This window comes from Somniosus microcephalus, chromosome 3, assembly GCF_052327205.1.
Source record: "Somniosus microcephalus isolate GS21.2 chromosome 3, FLI_Smic_1.0, whole genome shotgun sequence".
NCBI lineage: Eukaryota > Metazoa > Chordata > Chondrichthyes > Squaliformes > Somniosidae > Somniosus > Somniosus microcephalus.
In genome coordinates this window covers 279,937,613-279,963,793 of record NC_140989.1, presented here as the reverse complement: position 1 = coordinate 279,963,793, position 26,181 = coordinate 279,937,613, and the positions used below count along the sequence as shown (strand labels likewise).

Below are 26,181 nucleotides of genomic sequence, written 5' to 3'. Positions count from 1 at the left end.
CTAAGAATATCCCAACACTGGACAAACAGGGGGTTATAGGGGGGAGGAGCTAAACACGATCAAAATCACTAAGGAAGTGGTACTCAGTAAAATAATGGGACTCAAGGCGGATAAATCACCTGGACCTGATGGCGTACATCCTAGGGTCTTGAGGGAAGTGGTAGTAGGGATTGTGGATGCATTGGTAATAATTTTCCAAAACTCCCTGGGCTCAGGAAAGGTCCCGGCAGACTGGAAAACTGCTAATGTAACACCCTTATTTAAAAAGGGCAGTAGACAGAAGGCTGGAAACTATAGACCGGTTAGCCTAACATCTGTGGTAAGTAAAATTTTGGAGTCCATTATTAAGGAGACAGTAACAGGACATTTGGATAAACATAATTTAATAGGACAAAGTCAGCATGGTTTTATGAAGGGGAAGTCATGTTTGACAAATTTGCTGGAGTTCTTTGAGGAAGTAACACACAGGGTGGATAAAGGGGAACTAGTGGACATAGTGTATTTAGACTTCCAAAAGGCATTTGACAAGGTGCCACACAAAAGATTATTGCTTAAGATAAAAAATCACGGGATTGGGGGTAATATTCTGGCATGGATAGAGGATTGGCTATCTAACAGAAGGCAGAGAGTTGGGATAAATGGCTCATTCTCAGACTGGCAATCAGTGACTAGTGGTGTTCCGCAAGGGTCAGTGCTGGGTCCCCAACTCTTTACAATCTATATTAACGATTTGGAGGAGGGGACCGAGTGTAACATATCAATGTTTGCAGATGATACTAAGATGGGAGGGAAAGTAGTGAGTGAGGAGGACATAAAAAACCTGCAAAGGGACATAGACAGGCTAAGTAAGTGGGCAGAGATTTGGCAGATGGAATACAATACTGGAAAGTGTGAGGTTATGCACTTTGGCAGGAAAAATCGTAGAGCAAGTTATTATCTTAATGGCAAGAAACTGGAAAGTACTGAAGTACAAAGGGATCTGGGGTCCTGGTGCACGAAACTCAAAATGTTAGTATGCAGGTGCAGCAAGTGATTAAGAAGGCCAATGGAATGTTGGCTTTCATTGCTAGGGGGATAGAATATAAAAATAGGGAGGTATTGCTTCAGTTCTACAAGGTATTGGTGAGACCACACCTGGAATACTGCATACAGTTTTGGTGTCCATACTTAAGAAAAGACATACTTGCTCTCGAGTCAGTACAAAGAAGGTTCACTCAGTTAATCCCGGGGATGAGGGGATGGACATGTGAGGAGAGGTTGAGTAGATTGGAACTCTACTCATTGGAGTTCAGAAGAATGAGAGGCAATCTTATTGAAACATATAAGATTGTGAAGGGGTTGGATCGGGTGGATGCGGGGAGGATGTTCCCAATGATGGGTGAAACTAGAACTAGGGGGCATAGTCTTAGAATAAGGGGCTGCTCTTTCAAAACTGAGATGAGGAGGAACTACTTCACTCAGAGGGTGGTAGGTCCATGGAATATGCTGCCCCAGAAAGCTGTAGAAGCTACATCATTACATAAATTTAGAACAGAAATAGACAGTTTCCTAGAAGTAAAGGGAGTTAAAGGTTACGGGGGGCGGGCAGGAATTTGGACATGAGTCTAGGTTCGGATCGGTCATGGCCCTGTGGGTAGCGGAGCGGGCCCAGGGACCATATAGCCTGATCCTGCTCCTATTTCATGTGTCTAATTCTGTTAGATTCAGGAGATGGTTCTGTGATAGTAGATTGGCGGTTAGGATCAGATCAGCCATGATCTTATTGAATGGCGGAGCAGGCTCGAGGGGCCAATTGGCCTACTCCTGCTCCTATTTCTTATGTTCTTATGACTGGTTTTCTTCTGTCATAATATGACAGACTTGTTTCTTTGCACAGCAGTTCTTTAAGTGGTTTGAAATTCCTTTCGTGTGATTCAGACCACTGGCATTCGCCGTCTTCTTTCAATAGCTCTCTGAGATTTGTTGTATGTTCCGACATGTGTGGGATGAAAGAACTCATGTATTGGACCAAGCCGAGGTAACTCCTCAGCTCTTTCTTGTCTTTGGGTGGTTTCATTTCAGCAATCGCTGCAATCTTCTCTGGATTTGGCTTGACTCCCTCTGGTGTATAAATCATACCGAAGAATTGGCATTCCTTGACTTTAACTATGCACTTATCTGCATTTAACTTGATGCCAGCCTTCCTGGTACTCTCCATGGCCTCGTGTAGGTGCATGTCATGGTCACTTTCTTCTGCTCCATAGATCTGAATATTATCAGCTATTCCTATAGCTCCTTCACAGCCTCTGTATGTCTCGTCTATTTTCTGTTGAAAGATACCTTGACTGACCTTTAACCCGAATGGTAGCCGCAGGAATTTGTAACGCCCAAATGGTGTGTTGAATGTTGTCAGTGTTGTTGATTCCTCATCCAACTTTACGTTCCAATATCCATTTCTGGCATCTAGTTTTGAGAAAACCTTGGCTCCTGCCAGTGATGGCGTAATCTCCTCTAGCGTTGGGGTGGGATAGTGGTCCCTCTTTATCGCCTGGTTTAGATCTTTGGGGTCCAAACATATTCTGAGATGCCCGTTTGGCTTTTCTCATACCACAATTGAGTTTACCCGGTCTATGGGTTCAGTGACCTTTACAATCACTCCCTTTTCTTCCATCTCCTTTAGCTCTCTTTCAAGCTTTGTCTTCAGCTCGATGGGTACTTTTCGTGGAGCATGGATAACGGGCTTTTCCTCTGGATCGATGGTGATGTGGTATTGGAAATCTCTGAAACATCCCACTGTATCATCGAAACATTCCGGATACATGTCTATCAAGTCTTTTTTACTCTTGATTTGTGGGCAGTTCTCCAGTGGGGTGTTGCTGTCTATCTTCAGTGGCATTTCCGTCAGCTTGTGATGCATTGAGATCAATCTCAACTTCTCGCATCTGTTTAATCCCAGGATCGCTGGCCCCTCAGTGTCGGTGACATAGAACATGCAGTTGATGTTCTTTCTTTTATGTGTCCCTTTGGTAAAGGTTACTCCGAGTTGTTTAATCTCACTCCCCCCGTATGCTGTCAGCATGACATTACTTGCCTTTAAACAACCGCTTTTCGGGTAGCCATCTTCTCTCAGGTTTTCAGGAAAGATCTGCTGCTACAGTCTCAATGGGAGAATGTTGCTCTGAGCCCCTGTGTCCGGCTTCAACTTTAAGTTGATGGTTGTGGGCCGACCTTTGACCTTTTTTTTAATTTGGATGATGGTGTGCAATTCTCTCCTCTGAGTATTTTCCGCTCTGGACATCTCGTGAAGCTGTATCTTTATGGTTTCGATGTTTAGTGCATTGTCGTGATCTTCATCATCATCCTGCTCATCCATGGCATGTATATTGTGTTTCTTTCTCTGGTTCTGCTGTCCGCCTTTGTTTTTGATGTATGTTCCTCCTTTCTTTGTTCTACATCTCTTTTCCCAGTGGTTTAGTTTGCCACATGCATTGCAGCTTGTTCCATATGCTGGACATTTCCTCTTGTCTGTGTAATCGTGCGGTCTTCCACAATTTCTGCACATGTTTCCCCCATTGTCATGTGCATGTCTTTGTGTGTTGTACTTTTCTCTCACTGCATCCACTCTGTTGTCCGTCTCAGAAGCCGTCCGCATGTCAGCCGTTTGAGAAATCAGCGTTTTCATTTGCTGCTTCATGGCTTCATGAGCTCTCGCAGTATCTATAGCCTCTGTTATTCCGAGCTTTTCTTTTCCTATCAGGGCTTTTTGTACCTCTACATGCGCTGACCCCCATATTAGCTGGTCCACAAGCCTTTCCTCCATTTCCTTAAATTTACACATGCTGGCTTCATTTCTCAGCCTTGTCAGGAAATTGTCAGCTGTTTCATAAGAACATAAGAAATAGGAGCAGGAGTAGGCCATACGACCCCTCGGGCCTGCTCCGCCATTCAATAGGATCATGGCTGATCTGAATCTAGACTCACGTCCACTTCCCTGCCCTCTCCCCGTAACCCCTAATTCCCTTATCTGCTAGGACAATGTCTATCTCCATTTTAAATTTATTTAATGTTGCAGCTTCCACAGCTCTCTGGGGTAGCAAATTCCATAGATTTATTACCCTCTGAGTGAAGAAGTTTCTCCTCATCTCAGTTTTGAAAGGGCAGCCCATTATTCTAAGATTATGCCTCCTAGTTCTAGTCTCACCCATCAGTGGAAACATCCTCACCACATCCACCCAATCAAGCCCCCTCACAATCTTATATGTGTCGATAAGATCGCCTCTCATTCTTCTGAACTCCAATGAGTAGAGTCCCAACCTATTCAACCTTTCCTCATACGTCAACCCCCTCATCTCTGGAATCAACCGAGTGAACCTTCTCTGAACCACCTCGAGAGCAAGTATATCTTTTCTTAAATATGGAAACCAAAACTGCACGCAGTATTCCAGGTGTGGCCTCACCAATACCCTGTATAACTGCAGCAAGACTTCCCTGTTATTATACTCCATCCCCCTTGCAATAAAAGCCAAGATTCCATTGGCCTTCCTGATCACCTGCTGCACCTGCATACTAACTTTTTGTGTTTCATGTACCAGGACCCCCAGATCCCTTTGTACTGTAGCACTTTGCAGTTTCTCTCCATTTAGATAATAACTTGCTCTTTGATTTTTTCTGCCAAAGTGCATAACCTCACACTTTCCAACATTATATTGCATCTGCCAAATCTCTGCCCACTCACTTAGCCTGTCTATGTCCTTTTGCAGGTTTTTTATGTCCTCCTCACTCACTGCTTTCCCTCCCATCTTTGTATCGTCGGCAAACTTGGATATGTTGCACTCGGTCCCTTCCTCCAAATCGTTAATATAGATTGCAAAGAGTTGGGGTCCCAGCACTGATCCCTGTGGGACACCACTAGTTACTGATTGCCAGCCCGAGAACAAACCATTTATCCCAACTCTTTGTTTTCTGTTAGCTAGCCAATCTTCCGCCCATGCCAGTATATTACCCCCAATCCCGTGATTTTTTATCTTGATCAGTAATCTTTTGTGTGGAACCTTGTCAAATGCCTTTTGGAAGTCCAAATACACTACATCCACTGGTTCCCCTTTATCCACCCTGTATGTTACATCCTCAAAGAATTCGAGCAAATTTGTCAAACATGACTTCCCCTTCGTAAAACCATGCTGACTCTGTCCTATTAAATTATGTTTATCCAAATGCTCTGTTACTGTTTCCTTAATAATGGACTCCAACATTTTGCCAACCACAGATGTTAGGCTAACTGGTCTATAGTTTCCAGCTTTTTGTCTACTTCCCTTCTTAAATAAGGGTGTTACATTAGCAGTTTTCCAATCTGCCGGGACCTTTCCTGAGTCCAGGGAGTTCTGGAAAATGATCACCAATGCATCCACAATCCCTACCGCCACTTCTCTCAAGACCCTAGGATGTAGGCCATCAGGTCCGGGGGATTTATCCGCCTTAAGTCCCATTATTTTACTGAGTACCATCTCTTTAGTGATTTTAATCGTGTTTAGCTCCTCCTCCCCAATTGCCCCCTGTTTGTCCAGTGTTGGGATATTTTTAGTGTCCTCTACTGTAAAGACTGATACAAAATATTTGTTCAGCATCTTTGCCATCTCCATGTTCCCCACCACTAGTTTCCCGGTCCCATCCTCTAAGGGACCAACATTCACTTTAGCCACCCTTTTTCTTTTTATATAGCTGTAGAAACTCTTGCTATCTGTTTTTATATTTTTTGCTAGTTTACTTTCATAATCTATCTTCCCTTTCTTAATTAATCTTTTAGTTATTGTTTGCTGGCTTTTAAATGCTTCCCAATCTTCTGTCCTCCCACTAGATTTGGCTAATTTATATGCCCTTGTTTTCAGTCGAATACTATCCTTTATTACTTTACTAAGCCACAGATGGCTGTCTTTTCTTTTACTCCCCTTTTTCCTCAGTGGAATATATTTATCTTGAAAGATGTGAAATATCTCCTTGAATGTAGACCACTGCTCTTGTACTGTCTTACATAAGAACATAAGAACATAAGAAATAGGAGCAGGAGTAGGCCAATCGGCCCCTCGAGCCTGCTCCACCATTCAATAAGATCATGGCTGATCTGATCCTAACCTCAAATCTTCTATCACTCTGCATCCACCCGAACCCATGTGATCTCCCGGGAGAGGCGAAAAACCAGATAAAGACCCAATGGCCAATTTGGGAGAAAAAAATCTGGGAAATTCCTCTCCGACCCATCTAGGCGATCGAAATTCTTCCAGGAGATCACTCTGTCCCTATATTTTCTACAGTACTTACCTTCTGTAAAGGCGATCTCCACCCCAGCCAGGAAGGAATAAAACCATCTCCTGAAATCTAACAGAATTAGAACACAGTAGGAGCAGAACAAGGCTACACGGCCCCTGGGCCCGCTCCACTACCCACAGGGCCATGACCATTCCGAACCCAGACTCATGTCCAATTTCCTGCCCGCTCCCCGTAACCCTTTATTCCCTTTACTTCTAGGAAACTGTCTATTTCTGTTTTAAATTTATTTAATGATGTAGCTTCCACAGCTTTCTGGGGCAGCAAATTCCACAAACCTACCACCCTCTGAGTGAAGAAGTTTCTCCTCATCTCGGTTTTGAATGAGCAGCCCCTTATTTTAAGATTATGCCCCCTAGTTCTAGTTTCACCCATCATTGGGAACATCCTCACCGCATCCACCCGATCAAGCCCCTTCACAATCTTATATGTTTCAATAAGATCGCCTCTCATTCTTCTGAACTCCAATGAGTAGAGTCCCAATCTACTCAACCTCTCCTCATATGACCACCCCCTCATCCCCGGGATTAACCGAGTGAACCTTCTTTGTACTGACTCGAGAGCAAGTATGTCTTTTCTTAAGTATGGACACCAAAACTGTATGCAGTATTCCAGGTGCGGCCTCACCAATACCTTGTACACTTTAATCTGTTTTCCCAGTCCACTTTAGTCAATTCTACTCTCATACCTTCATAGTCTCCTTTATTTCAGCTTAGTACGCTGGTTTGAGATCCAACTCTCTCACCCTCAAACTGAATTTGGAATTTAACCATATTATGGTCACTCATTCCAAAAGGGGATCCTTTACTAGGACATTTTTTATTAATCCTGTCTCATTACACAGGACCAGATCTAAGATTGCCTGCCCCCTGGTTGGTTCAGTTACATACTGCTCAAGGAACCCGTCCCTAATACACTCTATGAACTCTTCCTCAATGCTGCCATGCCCAATTTGATTAGTCCAGTCAATATGAAAGTTAAAATCCCCCATGATTATAGCTGTTCCCTTATTACAAGCCCCAACTATTTCCTGATTTATACTCCGACCAACAGAGTTGCAACTGTTAGGAGGCCTATAGACTACGCCCACTAGTGACTTTTTCCCCTTATTATTCCTTATCTCCACCCAAACCGTTTCACTATCCTGATCCTTTGACCCAATATCATTTCTGACTATTGCAGTGATTCCATCCTTGATTAACATAGCAATCCCACCTCGCTTTCCTTCCTGTCTGTCCTTCCTAATTGTCACCGGGTTCCTGTCTTAGACTCTGGAATTTGTATCTGTGTATACGGTGATTGGATTTAGGCTCTAGATGGTTGCTGAATTTATCAAAAATTGTCGCTGGGTTTTCCTTTTCCTCTTCAGTCAAACTCCAGCTATTATACAAATCTAGGCTTTTTTCTCCTGTCCACAACAGAATGTAACTAACTTTTTCCTCGTTGGTAGTACCCTTCAGGAAGCTTTTGAATGTAAGCTCACATTTCTGTCTGAACTTGCGGAATGCTTCTACTATATCGTCGGCTTCCCAGTTCATGAGGGGTTGCATTTGCACAGTCAGTGCAGCGGCAGCCGTCATTTTAGTTTCACTTTCAATCACCGTAGACACCGGCACTCACAATCAGCTCATAAAATCACTTTTCGTTTTATTCGTAGTTCGTATGGCAGAATTTGTACTCTCTTATACCGCTGCCACCATGTTGTGTCTCCTTGTGTTCTTATATACTATATATATTACAGACACTTTTAGTTCATTTTTAGTTAGTGCTTTTACTTTGCTGTATTCTTGCTTTTGTTACAGTGTTGCCGCATGGTGCGGAGTGATACAAGATGTCCAACGCTGCAGTTTTAGCATGGGCCAGTGACATTGATTGACAATCTGACTGTAGGCTGCAGCAAAGGCAAGAACTGTGTGACCACCTTTCAGTGGTAGTCTCATGGCACGTGGCCTTCACACCTGCGGCAGGCCGAGTGTGAAGCCCAAGTGTAAAGAGTTCCCTAGTGATCAATCAGGGATTATTTTTCCTGAACTGTCTTCAATGTTAACAGAGTTGATGCTGTCGTCTGCTAATATTAAAATGGAAGCAGCGTTGGGAAGCTAATAAATGGCTAAGCAATTCAAACTAAAGTTGTATAATAGAAAAAGGGGATATTACAAACTGCTGCATCTCTTTTATATAATCTTGTATGTTATTCAAGTATTGACACACCTTCACTCAGTGTTCCAAGTAATTTGGGTTCACGAGTTAATTTATCATCACATTTTCCTATAAATCAAGAGCTAATTTCCGAAATTTGAACAAGTACCGTTAATGATCCTCACAATAAGACCGTTTCACATTTTCTTCCATTTGTTGTATCTATTGATCACTTAGGGCTAGAAATTCACCTTGGTAAATAGCACAAAACAGGCAATAGCAAATCCACCGCCCGTTTTACACACCGCCCAATTTCACCGCCCGTTTTACACACCGCCCAATTTCACTGCCCGTTTTACACACTGTCCAATTTCACCGCCCATTTTACACACTGTCCAATTTCACCACCCGTTTTACACACCGTCCAATTTCACCGCCCATTTTACACACCACCCAATTTCACCGCCCGTTTTACACACCGCCCAATTTCACCGCCCGTTTTACACACCGTCCAATTTCACCGCCCATTTTACACACCATCCAATGTCACCGCCCGTTTTACACACCGTCCAAATCCAACGCCCGTTTTACACACCGTCCAATTTCACCGCCCGTTTTACACACCGTCCATTTTCACCGCTTGTTTTACACACCGTCCAATTTCACCGCCCATTTTACACACAGCCCAATTTCACCGCCCGTTTTACACACCGTCCAATTTCACCGCCCGTTTTACACACCGTCCAATTTCACCGCTTGTTTTACACACCGTCCAATTTCACCGCCCGTTTTACACACCGTCCAATTTCACCACCCGTTTTACACACCATCCAATTTCACCGCCCATTTTACACACCGTCCAATTTCACCGCCCGTTTTACACACAGTCCAATTTCACCACCCGTTTTACACACCGTCCAATTTCACCGCCCGTTTTACACACCGTCCAAATCCACTGCCCATTTTACACACCGTCCAATTTCACCGCTTGTTTTACACTCCGTCCAATTTCAGCGCCCGTTTTACACACCGTCCAAATCCACCACCCATTTTACACACTGTCCAATTTCACCGCCTGTTTTACACACCGTCCAATTTCACCGCCCGTTTTACACACCGTCCAATTTCACCGCTTGTTTTACACACCGTCCAATTTTACCGCCCGTTTAACACACCGTCCAAATCCACCGCCTGTTTTACACACCGTCCAATTTCACCGCCCATTTTACACACCGTCCAATTTCACCGCCCGTTTTACACACCATCCAATTTCACCGCCCGTTTTACACACCGTCCAATTTCACCGCCCATTTTACACACCGTCCAATTTCACCGCCCGTTTTACACACCGTCCAAATCCACCGCCCGTTTTACACACCATCCAATTCCACCGCCCGTTTTACACACCGTCCAATTTCACCGCCCGTTTTACACACCGTCCAATTTCACCGCCCGTTTTACACACCGTCCAATTTCACCGCCTGTTTTACACACTGTCCAATTTCACCGCCTGTTTTACACACCGCCCAATTTCACTGCCCGTTTTACACATCGTCCAAATTCACCGCCCGTTTTACACACCGCCCAATTTCACCGCCCGTTTTACACACTGTACTCCAGTTGTGGTCTCACCAAGGCCCTATATAATTCAAGTCACAAAAGACATCCTATGTGACTGTGTCCGTGGGGCACTATCTATTCTTGTCCTACATCTCTCCTCTCTCTCTCTTATCATTTAGCTCATTTGGGACTGCCCTCGCTTGCTTCCACTTTTACCTTTTTTTTATTCATTTATGGGATGTGGGCATCACTGGCAAGGCCAGCATTTATTGCCCATCCCTAAATGCCCTTGCGAAGGTGGTGGTGAGCCGCCTTCTTGAACCGCTGCAGTCCCACAAGTAGAAACATTCTCTTCACATCTACCCTGTCCAACCCATTCATAATTTAAAGTCCTCTATCACATCTCCTCTAAGTCTTCTCTTTCCTAAAGAAATAAGCCCCAACCTGTTCAATCTTTCGCGCTAAGTGTAATCTCTCAGTTCTGTTACCATTCTTGTCAATCTATTTTTGCATTTCCTCCAGTGCTTCTATGTGCTTTTTATAGTATGGAAACCAGAACTGTGTACAGGACTCTCTAAGTGCGGCCTGACCAGGGTCCTATACAAGCTTCACTACTTTTCAATTCCATGAAATAAATCCCAGTGCTTTGTTAGCATTTTAATTGCTTTGCTGACCTGTGATGCTACTTTTAATGATTTGTTCACATGTGTCCCTAGACCCCTTTGCTCATCTACCCCATTCAGTTTTTTATTTTCTAAGGTGTTGGTGATGTTTCTGTGTTTTCCTAATGAAGTGCATCACTTTTCTTGATCTATGTTAAAGTTTATTTGCCACTTAACTGCCCAGTCTGCAAGTTTTCTAATGTCTTCTTGTATTATGTTGCATTCTTCCTCATTGTTAACTATACCCCGAGTTTGGTATCATCTGCAAATTTTGATATTGAGTTACTTATTCCTAAGTCCAAATCATGAATGTAAATTATGAGTAACAGTGGTCCCAGCACTGATCCTTGTGGAACACTGCCTTCTACCATCCTCCAATCGGATGAACTGCCCTTTACCCCTACTCTTTGCTTTCTATTCTTTCGCGAATTTGCTATCCATTCAGCTATTTGTCCCGACTCCATATGCCCTAACTTTTTCCATGAGCCTACCATGTGGTACCTTATTGAAGGCCTTTTGAAAATCCAAGTATATGACATCTACTACATTACCCTTGGTTACTCTGCTACCTCTTCAAAGAATTCTATCAGGTTAGTTAAGCATGACTTAGCCTTTTGGAATCCATGCTGACTGTAGTGTATGTGCCTTTAAGTCAGAACTACTTTTACAGCTCCTGTATACTGTAGTACCGGCAGTGACCACACCGGTATATAAGCTTTGCGCATGCCTTTGTACCCCCAGTCTTGGGACTACCCTCCTCCAGTAAAGACCTGTTTATTGTTAATGTACAGCATCCGTGTGATTATTTAATAACAGCATATCCTCTGAATCACGGATCCAACAGTGGTGACGAGTGTCGATTCGAATCTACCTGCAACATATAAAAAAAAAATAGTCGAGGCCAGGAACACGGGCGTCGACCACAAGCAACCGCCCAGCCATCAGGCAGAGATTGAACTTCGCAGGGGAGGCTGTGGAGAGCCGGGCTTGGTTCCCCAGCCATGACGAGCAGCAAGAGACCGACGACAGGTCCAGCGCAGACCCTTCCCGAGCAGCGGCGGCTGGAGCCGACCGACAGCGAAGAGAAAGCCAAGCAGCGTCGACGGGGTAAGACAGAGTGTGAAGAGCGCAGGGCGCAGCCGGGGGTTGAACACCGAGCGGCGACGAGAAAAAGAAAACAAACTGGAGAGAGAGAGGGTAAAGAAACAGCCGGGTTCTAGACTGAGCAGCGTCGAAAAATATAAAAAGAAGAACGCGCAGAGCACAGCCAGGGCTCACGGGCTGAACAGGGTCCGCGAGGCGAAGAAAGGAAGAGCGCGGGAGACGCCATTTTTAGAAGCCGCAGTGGAGAAGAAGGGCGAGCGCGGGAAGGAAGGAAAGCACGGGAGACGCCATTTTGTGCCAGCGGAGAAGAAGGGGAAGCGCGGGAGGCGCCATATTTGACAGTTAACTCACACCCAAGGATGCTGAAGAGTGGCAGTATCTCTACGTTCGACAATGAAGTCGAAGATTGGCGACATATGTGGAACGTATTGAGGTGTACTGCAGATCGAATGAAGTGCCAGATGCTAATAAAGCACTGGTTCTGTTAAATTCCATGGGTGCAAAAACTTATGGGATATTGCGAAATCTAATAACCCCAGAGAAGCCGGTAAACAAGAATTTTGAAAGCATAGTAGAAATCCTACAGGACCACTTAAACCCCACACCGCTGCTGATAGCAGAACGATTTAAGTTCCATAAAAGGAACCAACATAAAGATGAAAGCAATGCTGAGTACCTAACGGAACTGCGCAAGCTATCGAAACACTGCCAGTTTGGAGCGGGACTAGCAGATACGTTAAGGGACAAGTTTGTGTGTGGGCTACAGAGTGAAGGAACTCAGAAACGGCTTCTGTCGGAAAAGGATCTTACGCTGGACAAAGCTTTCAGTATGGCAGTATCACACGAAGCAGCCGCAAGGGGCGCTGCAGAGATACAACGGAAACCGCAAGAATATGGCACCAATGAAATGTCCTATGGAACAGGGAAGTGCTATCGCTGCGGCAGAACAACACATGACCAGAAAGATTGTTGGTTCAAGGACCAAGTGTGCAGACAGTGTGGGAAAGCAGGACACATAGCAAGAGTTTGCAGGTCTGGGAAGAAAACCAACAGTAAGAAATCTCCACAGGAGAAGTACAAAAAGGTACACCAGGTGATGGACAGTGGTTCAGACGAACAGAAAAGTGACACAGACTCCGGAAGCAAGGAGCTGGGTTGTCTGAAACTACATAAGGTAACCGAAATGGAGGATCACCAGACTATCTGGGTTACACGCAAGATAGACGGAGTCCAAGTGAAAATGGAATTGGACACAGGGTCAGCTCTAACAGTCATAAATCAAAGAGACTACAAGCGGCTATTTTCACACATACCCTTGAAAGCTACAGAGATTGTCTTAAAGACGTATACAGGGCAAAAAGTCTACCCCAAAGGAAAAATAAGGGGGAAAGTGACATATAAAGGCCAGGAAATACCTAAAATGGATAAATATGTATTGCCAGATGGAGGACCACCACTGCTAGGATGTGAATGGATCCAGAAGATACAATTAGATTGGCATTCCATACAGGCACTGAAGGTTGAGGCCAAAAAGGATGATGACGTCACACCTGGACGACTGTCAAAAATGCTAACTGACGCAAAAGAAGTGTTCCAGGAGGGACTAGGAACACTAAAAGGAATAACAGCAACGATTAAAATAGAGGAAAATGCAAGCCCAAAGCTTCTGAAGGCCAGACCAGTGCCTTATGCAATCAGACCAGCTGTTGAAGCAGAGCTGGAAGGATTAAAACATTCAGGAGTACTGTCCAAAGTGGACTGGAGCGAGTGGGCTACACCCATCGTTCCTGTAATGAAGAGGTCGTTGAGTAATACGCCTGGGGAACCAAAGAAGGTCCGCATCTGTGGGGATTTTAAGGTGACAGTGAACCCAGTCCTTCACACGGTACAATATCCGCTTCCACGAATTGAGGATATTTTCGCCTCGCTATCTGGAGGTAATCGCTTCACCAAAATTGATCCAGCCCAGGCGTACTTGCAAATGGAGGTAGAAGAAGCTTCGAAACAATACCTTACGATCAACACTCATAAAGGTCTCTATCAATACAACCAGCTGGTGTTTGGAGTAGCATCAGCTCCGGCTATTTGGCAAAGGGCAATGGATCAAGTCCTGCAAGGGATTCCAGGGACCCAGTGTTATTTGGACGACATCTTGGTCACGGGCGAAAATGACGGTGATCACCTCGCCAACTTGGAGAAGGTGCTCACCAGATTAAAGGAGTATGGGCTATGAGCTAATCGCCACAAGTGCGAGTTTTTCCAGAAACAGATCTTGTATTGTGGCCACGTCATCGATGAAGAGGGGTTACATAAGTCCCCTGACAAGATTGAGGCAGTAGTCAAGGCTCCAACACCGGAAAATGTGTCACAACTGTGGTTGTTCCTCGGGCTGGTAAACTACTACCACAAGTTCTTACCAAATTTGTCTACGGTATTACACCCACTGAACACCCTACTGCAAACAGGGGTACCATGGAAGTGGGATGACGAACATAGACGAGCTTTCCAGAAGTGTAAAGAATTGATCACATCAAAAGAGGTGTTGGCCCATTTCAACCCAGCACTACCAATTCATTTGGCATGTGATGCATCACCCTATGGTATTGGAGCGATGCTGTCGCACAAATTCCCAGATGGGTTGGAGAGGCCAGTAGCCTTTGCGTCTCGGTCACTAACCTCAGCCGAGCGCAACTACGCCCAGATTGACAGGGAGGCCCTCAGCCTAGTATGGGGAGTAAAAAAATTCAACCACTATCTGCATGGGCAGAAGTTCACCTTGCTGACTGACCACCAACCACTTGTCTCCATCTTTAATCCTAAGAAGGGCGTTCCAGTGATGACTGCACAGTGGTTACAAAGATGGTCCCTGTTTCTAGGGGCGAATCAATATGAAATAGAATATAAAGGCACGAAACAGCATGGGAACGCTGTTGGGCTATCGCGCCTGCCACTGCCTACGGTGGAGGAGGAAGCACCAGCAGTGGACCCTATCGAGATATTTTATTCGTCAATAATTGAACGATTGCCAGTAACAAACGCGGATATAGAGAAGGAGACCCACAATGATCCGATGTTGTCGCGGGTATATGAATTGACGGTGAGGGGATGGCCAACACATGGCGACTCACTGTTGCCAGCATTCTCATCCAGAAGAGAACAGCTGTCAGTATGCCAGGGGACAGTGATGGGTGGAATCACCACTCTGGAAACACACAAGTTAAGGGAGAGAGTGCTAAATGAGCTATACGAAGTTCATCTGGGGGGAATGAAAATGAAAAGCCTTGCTAGGGCTTATGTGTGGTGGCCGGGAATCGATCAACAAATCGAAGACCTAACTAAGAGCTGCTTAGGATGCCAGAAGGTCCAAAATGCACCACCACATGCCCCTCTACATCCATGGGTGTGGCCCTCCTCTCCATGGCAACGGGTGCATATTGATTTCGCTGATCCATTCATGGACTCAATGTTCTTAATAGCAGTGCATGCTCATTCAAAGTGGCCTGAGGTGATAAAAATGTCTTCAACCACTACAGAGAAAACGATTGCAGTCCTACGGACCATATTTGCCAGAAACGGGTTGCCAGAGCAGATTTGCTCTGATAATGGACCACAGTTTGTGTCCGACGAGTTCCAAAAATTTATGAAAAGGAATGGGGTAAGGCATTACACATCCGCCCCGTATCATCCAGCCACAAATGGATTGGCTGAGAGGTTCATACAAACCTTTACGAAGGCGATAAAGGCCATGTGTGATGATGAAATTCCACTACAGCATAAGATGGACAATTTCTTATTAGCCTGTAGATCGCCACTAAATAAGAGAGTTTGACTTCGACGAACTATAAATAAGTTGTTTATTTACAGGAACAGGCTAATTACAGCAGGTAAGATAGCAGGTAAGATGGCTGACTGTAGGAGCACGGTGGTGTAGGTCTTGTCCCAGCGGGGACTCCACGAGGAATGAGTTCGCAGTCCTGTGGGGAGCGTGATGACGCCATCGCGTTTGTGTTGTGACGTCATCACGTTGTTCACGTTTCCCGCGCTTAGGGCATCTCATGATACGCGTTGTTGCGTCGCTGGCCGTTGGGGCCGAAGTCGCGAGGCCGGGCTGTGCCGGTGCTTGCTGCAGGAGCGGAAGATCGCATCGCTCCTGTCGGCTGGCCGTTGAGGCCGAAGACGCTAGGCCGGGCTGTGCCGGCGCACGCACATCACGTCGTACGTGACGTGACATCAGCGCGCTAGGGCGCATCTTAAAGGGGCAATGGCCCCAACAGGTAAGTTAAAGGGGCAACGGCCCCAACAAGTAAGTTATACATACAGTAAGGTAAGTTAAAGGGAATTATGTATATCTTTATGTAAGGTACAACCAGTGGTACCGCCACAAGCCTACCGAAATGCGACACATGCAGTTACCAACCAGACCCCGGCCATGATGTTCTTTAACCGAAGGTTGAGATCTCGTCTGGACTTGCTCAGACCAAATGTGCGAAGAAATGTTGAGGACAAACAATTCCAGCACATCAATGAGAAGCCGACAAGGAGCTTCAATGTAGGGCAACCAGTCTTGGCCCGTGACTATCGAACAGAGAAATGGCAACCCAGAACGATATGTACAAGGCAGGGGCCATTAATGTACACAGTGGATGTCGGGGAGAACATTGTGAGACGCCACGTCGATCAGATCTTAGCGTCGCAGGAACGCGTCAACCCCACATCTCGAGTACCTGGGGATGAACCCGACATACCGGTAGCATCTACTTCAGACCCAGTAGCAGTGGAACCCGATGAACTACCCGATGAAAAGGGGTCAGAATCGCCTCTGCACCAAGAACAAGAACCTCCGGAAAGGCACTATCCCGAAAGGGTCAGGAAGCCGCCCCAAAGACTGAATCTATAAATGGACTTTTGTTGTTTAATGTACATGTTGAAATGTTAATTGTTATTTGAATATTAGGGGTACTACTAATCTAAAAGGGGAGGAATTGTAGTGTATGTGCCTTTAACTCAGAACTACTTTTACAGCTCCTGTATACTGTAGTACCGGCAGTGACGACACCGGCATATAAGCTTTGCGCATGCCTCTGTACCCCCAGTCTTGAGACTACCCTCCTCCAGTAAAGACCTGTTTATTGTTAATGTACAGCATCCGTGTGATTATTTAATAACAGCATATCCTCTGAATCACGGATCCAACACTGATTAATTTGTATTATATGTTCTGTCTGTAGATGTTCTTGTATCAATTCTTTTAGTAAAGATTCCAGTACCTTTCCTATCACTGACGTTAAGCTGACTGGTCTATGGTCCCCAGGTTTTGTTCTATATTTGTATATAGGAACAACATTAGCTGTCCACCAGTCCTCTGGCACTACCCCCTCTTCTGTAGAAGTGTGAGGCTAGGAAAATTGACTTGCTGTGCATTCAGCCTTCCATTTGACAATTAATATTTTAACTAGCCCCGCTCAACTCTGCTGGTGCCATTCTTCAATATAAGCCAGCCTGCTCCATCCCTGCTTCTGGGCAAAGTCAAGCAAACTCTAGCACAATGGAGCTGCTGCAACATCGAATTGCTTTTAAATTAGACTGAGACAGAGATTCATTGTTTTGATTGGTCTTTATTAATTTGACATTTAGCATGTCTTGTTCCAAAAGTACAGAAGGAAATAGATAGTTATGAAGTGCAGCCTGTCAACAGGATTTTTACAGAAAGAACATTTTGTAAGGGTTGTAAGTATTCTAAAACATACAGTAATGCTTAATTACAGTAGCTTGCAATCAGCCAAGTGAGCTGGCAAAGGTTAACAGTGCATCATTCCCAGACTTAAGGTCTGAACAATTTCATATCTTATGCTAACATTTGTTTCTTTCATTGGGGATCCATTTTACTGTTGCTGCTTCTAGAAGTGAATCCTTGTATACACAAGAGAGATCATGCTGCTGGGTGGTGCCATGATGTGCTTGCTAGTCACAGCTTTGCAGAGCAGCAAAACTTTTGCATACAATGATGTACTTATCTCTTACAGCCTTTTGTAGGCACATAGATCATACATACATTCAATAAATTGATCAAGTTCAAAAGTCGATGTACTATTTAAAGGGATTTTCTTACAAAATATAAACTCTACCACACTAGTTGGAGAATGCCACAATTTTGCCTTTCTGTGGCAACCAGTGTGTTGGGAACATGCCCGATTTGGAATTTTCATTGTGCAAATTCCAGCCCCTTTAATAATTAAGTATAAACCTCAGAAGGCAAGAACAAAAATTCCTGAGCCTTAGTTCCTTGTATCAAAAAATATTTTATATAAAAACTGCATTTGTTCTCCCATAAATAAATAAGTATAGTTCAGATAAAATTTACAAATGTTAGACAATAAATAATAAGTTTAAAATAAATAATAATAAATACAGAAAGTTGTTGAGGCCATTTAGAGATAATTAGATTAGCATTTCCACCCACTCTTTCTTGAAGCTGGTGACCCATGCACGTTTCCACAGGCCCCATGTGTGGGTCTAGACGATGAATGTTCGTGAGCTATGTGACTATGGGAAGGCCATCACGGCCAAAGCTGATCCCATCCTCACCAGATATCCACACGTGTGCACTTTGAGCAAGGGTCACTTTCTAGTTATCAGGCAATGTGCTATTCTGCCTTTTCGAATCGGGTTGTATTTACATAGAACATTTCCTCAGGGCACTCTAAATAAAATGCCCTCTGAAGTGACCCCAATTACCTTCTCAGGGCAACCAGGAATGATCAATAAATTCAGCCATTCCAGCGTTGCCCACATATTGAGAACAAAGAAAAAATATACAGTTTACCCAATCTGGACTCTAATTCACCTATTCCACAGACCACGGAAAGAGCAGGCTTAATGGGCCGCATGGTGGTTTCCTGGGAGAATGTGTCTGTATAATGATGATGACCTATCATCATCGTTTGCCAATTTTCTCCTTCTCCTGTGACCATTAATTTCTTTCATGGATGCTGGTTACCCTGTCTTTTTTTCTCCTCCCTAAACCAGGCACTGAGACCAATTGTAGCACCTCTACCATCACTCTGGTGGCTTTGCAATAGTGCATTTATCCAATTATAAAACACATTTTAAAGTTCAGCAGATTGCTCTTTCAACAGTGCATGCCCCTGTGGATTAACACTGTCCAGACCAGAGTTGGAAGACTTGGGGCTGATAGAGCCTGGTTTGCTGGGTATAGATTCAGGAACACTGAACGAAACAATTGGGCATGGTCCTTTCACGTTGTTGCAGACCAATGTTTTCAGTGTTGCAGTGTTCACAATGTCAAAGCCAACTTTCCCACCAAATGTACTAGGTTTCCAATATTCTGGGGAGCAAATGGGGTTTCCCATTAAACCCTTCAAAGAGAAAGGGGCACCCATCTCAACCATTGTCTCTCCAAATATGGCTCCGGGCCTTGGCTTTTCTATCATCAAACCAGGATACATCTCTATTGCATCGATATCCCCATAAAGTTCTTGCAGCTCAGCTGCCATTTCTTTTTCTCCTGTAATTAAAAAAGATTATTGTAATAAAGTACAACAAATGCTATAAATTTAGAAACAGCTTTTTTTAATGCAAATATGGAAAAGATTTATATATGTTCTTTACCAAACATAAATAATCATATTTTAGGATCCACAAACTCAGATGAGCAATGCTGTAGCTTTAACATGATCAACAAGTGGGGGCCAATGAATATTACCAACCTGGTGATGCACCCTGCCCCTCCAAAAAAATGGAACATCCTACTCCCTAAGCAGACAAGCTACAAACTAATAAGTTTGTAGGAGGAAACTTGTGAATATTAAGCATTAGGTGGTGCATTTACCGACAAAATAATCACTAGTAGAGTTAATGCTTTACTTTTATCTGAATTTTATTTCATGCTCATCAAGATGAGAGGTGTCAGTCGTGGACTGAATGTTTCCAGGTTTTGTCCTCAGTGTCAGCATCAAGCACTCACAGGTCAGATATAGCACGTTAGCAGCAGAGTAAAGGTCTATCTACTCTATTCCAGCAATATACCTTAACTCCCAATTTCAGGAGCATGCCATACTGCACCACTTTGATATTTCCATTTCCTATAATATTCATCCTGAAAGAGACTGCCAATTTAGTGCTAGTTAATGCTGTATTACAGCCACAAATCAATAACAAAATGTTTGTTTGGAACTGGGTTAAGACTGCTCAATAGCACTGCATAGAGGAACCTTTAAGGCATCAGAGGGGAAGCTTTCAACTTCAGTCTGAGCTAGATTGGGCCCCAGATTTCAGAGTTTGATCGACCCTTAGCCTTTCTATTTACACTTAAATGTGTTGAATTTTATTAAATACTATTTAAATAGAATTTACAGATAAAGATCTTACCTGTGAGCTCTTCAAAAGACTCATATGGTTTCAGTAAGAAGCGCTTCCTATACTCATTCAGAGATTTGTATCGCATTTGACGAGTGTGCTCAATGGCATTAATAGCCACTTTAATCAATGCTGGATTCATATTTCTGCCCCCAGCAACCTGTAGAAAGACCAGGATCATTAGCTTAAAAGTCTCATATAAGTCAAGAGTCCGACAGTTTCACTGCTTAATGATATGATGGATTTCATTTTGTTTATGAATGTTCTGGAAAAAATACTATTCCTTTTTAATCGATGGTGCATTTAGTAAAGTTTCTATGGTTACTGATTTTGGAGAATTGGCAGGTGAATCAAAGCCAGTATTAATTGCAATATAATTTTAATGACATGAAGTGTGTTCATTTGGCACCAGCAGTTCAAGTGTTGAAATCCCCTCCAGTGTTGCAGCAGAAATTACTTCCTGGTTATTGCACCATGACGACACCGACTGAACATTAGCTGATTCTTACCCTGCCAGCAGTCTGCCTAGAGAACGAGGCCACCATGTTGGAGATGCCGTGCTCCAGCAACACTGAGTTATTGAAGAGGAATTCGCGGTAGCTGTACTCTTTGTCCTGGATGTTGAAGGAATCTGGCATCAGGGGGTGCCAGTGGTAGAGGGTGTTGAACTCGGATGCAATCCGGTTACTGTACTGGAATTGCTGATTGAAGAGCAGCTCTGGGTCAAATTTCAGCTTGAAGTGATAACCACTCAGATGTTGCACATAATCTTCAATTACAATTTTGACGGTCTCCCCTGTTAGTGTCAATAAGATAGTTTGAGGATTTATTTAAAAACAAAGATATTTTGCCAAAAAACTTTATTTAATTCAAATTAAACTTCAAAAATTGTACAGTTCTATGAATATGCTTTTCTTTCTATTACACCCCAGTACTTTGTATTGGTGATCTTAGTATGCATCGATCCAAAAGGCCAGGAGCTATTTTAGAAGACAGTTGGATATGCTGGATCCACTCACCTATCAATATAAGTCTGGTAGTCTGGAAAAGCTGTTCATCGTCCCAGTCAGGGTGCTCCACTTTCAACACATCACAGACTCGATTGTGTTCCCGCAGCCAGATCGTGGCATACATCATCAACCCTGGAACCAGACCAAAGAATTCCTGTCCCACAGCAAGCTGCAAGTGTTCTGGGACATGAGGAGGGTAAGTCATCGCTACAGGTGCATCCCTGACAGTGGGAGGATAGACTTCTCCATTGTGCATCTGCAAGAAATTTTGTGCATTAGTTCAGATTTCATTTAGGCTGTATCCAAATACTGCAAAAAAAATCAAAGATACTCAGACATTGGACATGCAAATATTGCTATACTATTACGATACGTGATAAATTCAGCTTAAAGCCTACCTGATGCTTAAGTTTTCCATCTGTAAATAGTCTCAGTTTGTGCTGTCGGTCCAGAGTTTCTCCATAAATATGGCTCAGGTCAACCTGTATAATGTAAAGAATATAAAACATAAGTACACTGTGATTTTAGAAATAATTAATTTTAGAACTGTAAATATTTAACATGATGAAACATCAATTTATAATAAACAAGTACAAAGATGGATTATTTTAATTTACATCCATTCTCGTTGAAGCATTGTTGAAAACCAGCTGAGAACAGTTATATGATTTGTACTTACGCCATGTCCCAATCCCATAGTGAATGCAGGGCCTCGACTCTGGTCAGTCTTAAAAAACTGGTGGGTGAAATGCTGAGCAAAGAAGGCAAACATCATATTGGTCCTTTGAGGATCGGGTACAAATGTCTTCCTCATGAGGAACGTTTCTGCTAAATACTTGGGATCGGGCAGTGTTTTCTTTCCTGGAAAAGAAGAGAAATATATATATGTATATCTTTACAAAGTTAGCTTGTTGTATTAAAGGGGTAACATACCTTCCCAACCCCAAGCAGCAATATGGATTGTGTTTGAATAACAAACCTTTTAAGGAATGTCTGTAGGAGGAATAACATTACTGCCAAATAGAAGAAATATGGATGGAGACAGCACCACCCTGGAAAATATTTTCCACCCACAATTGGCATTAATTCAAAAGTAAACAACAGAGGGGGTAAAAATTCTGCTTCTGCGCACCCCATGCAAGCTAAAAGCACATATCACACATTTATTCCATCCATTCATTTCAATAGGTGAAATACCATGGGCTGGTGGTGTGCAATTTCACAATACGTGCAATTTCACAATACGAGAGGCATTTTGTTCCCACATTCTTGAAAATATGGATACAATCTTTCTCTCTTCTCTCCCCACTACCCCCTTCACCCAAAAACAGCTGGCAAAGTTTCTGGAAAGCAAGGCGGGAATGTGGATTACATCTGAGCACCACTCAACCAAGCATTTCCATCATCTATTTACTCCCAGATTCCATCCTCACTGGGATTCTTTGCCCCCTCAACTCAAATTTAAGACTTCCTCCTCCCCTAAACAACCATCTTGGTGGAAGCATGGTTTCCTTAGAGTGAGAAAGTCTGTTTCAGTGCTCCAACACAGTTAATTACATTAACGGGAAATATAAGAAACATTCTTTGCTTTTAACTTTCTCCTTCAATATCAGCCCTGTTGTTTATTTTCTACCAAGGCTCTGGTAGAACATAAGAACTAAGAGCAGGAGTAGTCCATACGGCCCCTACAGTAGGAGAGGGTGCTGGAACAGTAGAGTTTTCTTGTATTATTAACTCACCAACTACTCCCATTGGCGTTGGGCAGTCTTCAGGAGTTGCAGGAAGAGTTCTGGTGTAGTAGGAGATATTGGAGTATGCCTCCCAACTCTTGTAGTTGTACTTTGAATTGTAGGTCGGGGGACTGTCAATCAAATGAGATCTGGCTGTTTTGGGGGGAAAAATTGTATTCATATTCAGGAACCACATGCTTCAAACCATCTAAAAATCACAATTAGAAACAATATGTATGAGGTCCTTAAATAAAATGAAATTAATAATTCACTCTTTAGTGAACCGCTATCTGAAGATTAACCTTATCTAACGGCCCCTTAAATACATCGATACTAGTTGCTTCAACCACTCCCTGTGGTAGCGAGTTCCACATTCTCACCACTCTTTGGGTAAAGAAGTTTCTTCTGAATTCCCTATTTGATTTCTTGGTGACTCTCTTATAGTGATGGCCTCTAGTTATGCTCTTCCCCACAAGTGGAAACATTCTCTCTCTATCCACTCTATCAAAATCTTTCATAATTTTAAAGACCTCTATTAAGTCACCCCTCAGCCTTTTACGATCCCATTTACATTTAATCTCGACATTTAATAATGCCATCTGTGTTTAGAATGATTTCGAGTATCACAAATAAAAGTCCTGAACTTGGTCCATCTTACTTACACGTTAAGACGTAACGCATAATCCCGTCCCTTAAGAAAGGGATCTGGTTAATTAAGCTCCAAACCCCGGGATAGTGGGTCAGGATAGTGTGCACTGTGTTCGGGGTGGGTTTCAGGCTCAGTTTCACCCAGGTCCAGAACTCGGCTGTTTGAGAAAAAAGCAGTTGTTAAATTTATTGAGATCAGTGTTACGGTTAACGGAAATGTGCACAGTAACAGTGTACAGTGAAAGCTTGTTCGTCAACCGCACGACTTACGTGTGGTGCAGTTTTCTCCGTAAAAGTCAGTCCGAGTGCAGTCGCAGTCATAGCCCTCGAAGCCGACAGTGGTGCAGATCCCGCGGTTCTGGCAGGGGTTTGAGCAGCAAGGGTTGGCTGCAAGGGAAACACAGGAGAAGTTCAGGCTCACGGATCATCTTACAGCCTGTTCTCAACAGGTTTTGTGTTCAGTACAAACTACATAATTTCAGCGCTCGGACTGCAGACTCGCCTAACCTCGATTTAAAATTAAAATACAGCACAGCAAAAACAGTCATAGCAATTGATTTTATTTATATTGAATCATTTAAGTTGAAGACAATTACCAATGTGGTTGTATTTTATTTAGACCCAATTCTTGTTCAGATCACAGTCTCCCAATGATCAGAAAGTTGAATAATAACTATGGAGAGAAATAGTTTGCCCGCCAATATTTCCGCACGTATCTTTTTACCTGTTTTATTTATTTCTACGCATCGGCGCAACATCGTGCGGCGAAACCAAACCAAACCGTCCCCCCGAGAGGACACCGACCTCATTCCTTCTCTACAATCCGCATAAAGACCGCGACACAACATCCCACAATTCGCCAATTCACACTGCAGCCTAATCCCAACCCGAGGATGAAGCATCCTCTGGAACCAGACCGAGCTCGCCAGCTTTCCCTTACCTGCTTGGTTGAGAGGGAGTATCCCGGCGAGGAGCAACAACAGCATTCCCCGCCTGTTTAGTGCGCCGAGTTCTCCAAACATCGTGAACTTAATTCGGAGCCTGTTCTGATTCTGCTCCCTAGCGCTTCCCTCTGGCTTTTAAACCCTCTGCCCTTTCTTCAGCGATGAGTCATACACATGCCGGAAACGAACGAAATTGGCAGAGATAGCCAATTAATCCCACCCCCTCTATCCACATAGCCCTGTAAAAAAATTACTTTCAAGTATTTCTCCAATTCCCTTTTCAAAGTTACTATTGAATCTGCTTCCACCAACCTTTCAGGTAGAGCATTCCAGATCACAACAACTTTGGTGTGTAAAAAATGTGTTTATTCATGTCTCCTCTGGTTCTTTTACCAATCACCTTAAATCTCTCCTTATTTACGCTATCAAAACTGTTCATGATTTTGAACACCTCCATCAAATCTCCTCTTAACCTTCATTGCTCTAAGGAGAATAATCCCAGCTTCTCAATCTCCACACATAACTGAAGTCCCTCATCCCTGGCACCATTCTAACAAATTTCCTCTGCACCCTCTCTAAGGCCTTCGCACCTTTCCTAAAGTGTGGTGCCCAGAATTGAACACACTACTCCAGCTGAGGCTGAACCAGTGTTTTATAAAGTTTCAGCATAACTTCCTTGCTTTTATACTCTATTGCTCTATTAATAAAGCCAAGGATCCTGTATACATTGTCTAAAGCTGGAAACACACAGCGAGTGGGTCAGTCAGCATCTGCAGAGAGAAGAGTTGCAGTTTGGTCCCCTTCTACAGCCTGTGGTGTTGACTCCACGGACACTGATTGGCCCATTGTGTGTTTCCAGCTTTTTCAGTTTTTTGTTTCAGATTCCCAGCACTTGCAGTACTTCGCTTTTCAAATAAATTTATTAGCTGCGATCACTTGATAATGATCAGGGAGAACCCTAGCTCAAGCATTTTGTGTGTTCATCTCACTTACGTCATGAGGATAAATAAAAAGCAGTGTGTAAATTGTGATACACTGAAGGCGACACCTTTGTGACACCTATTCCTTCATTTGTATCATTTCTTAGCTGTCTCCTGCTCAACTGCTTTGATTCTTTTGCCAATAGACAGAAGATATCTGGTACAATACCCCCATTGATAGTGGGAATGTAAATACAACTTTCTATAGTATGGTAAAGTCAACCTTTACACTGTGAGGTTTACTGAGGAAATAACTCTGTGAGCTTCTCCTCCCCCCCATCCTGCCTCCATTTCCCAATCTCCCAGGCCGCACATTTCCTACAGCCGAGAGAGTGGATGGTTGGCAAACTTGTTGGAAGATCTTTGCCAGTACTCTTCTCGGTTAGCTGCTGCATGGTGCACAATAGTCGTTCAGTTTCCTTTTACCCCAACCTCTCCCTCCCCATACCATTTAACTGCTGGACTGTGCCAGCCCATTGCCCTTCTCACTGCAGCACAACTGGGACCACCTAATCAGCAGCACTGTGATTCTGACTGCCATGGCACCAAGGTGTATAATACACTATGCCACTGCATTGTCACAGGTTAACTTATTTAACAAGACTAACAACAAGTGGGTGGAAATTGGTAACCATTTCAGATGCTAACTTATATGTTTCTATTACTTATTTTTACCATTTACTCAAAAGAAATACTGGGTGACATCAAGCAGGATAGAATATTCCTCC

General features: G+C 43.6%; 1 protein-coding gene across 1 annotated transcript; it reads right to left on the bottom strand.

Moving 5' to 3' along the window:
- Positions 1 to 17,360: 17,360 nt before the first annotated feature.
- Positions 17,361 to 24,595, bottom strand: LOC147121998 (prostaglandin G/H synthase 2-like). The gene is made up of 10 exons (XM_085982615.1): positions 24,470 to 24,595; positions 23,800 to 23,916; positions 23,544 to 23,687; positions 22,891 to 23,034; positions 21,831 to 22,012; positions 21,550 to 21,633; positions 21,161 to 21,407; positions 20,651 to 20,937; positions 20,154 to 20,301; positions 17,361 to 19,290 (listed from the first exon to the last, which is right to left on the bottom strand). Exons 1-10 carry the CDS (start codon positions 24,549 to 24,551, stop codon positions 18,872 to 18,874), a joined length of 1,854 nt encoding a protein of 617 aa, XP_085838741.1. The 5' UTR covers positions 24,552 to 24,595; the 3' UTR covers positions 17,361 to 18,871.
- Between the last annotated feature and the right edge of the window lie 1,586 nt (positions 24,596 to 26,181).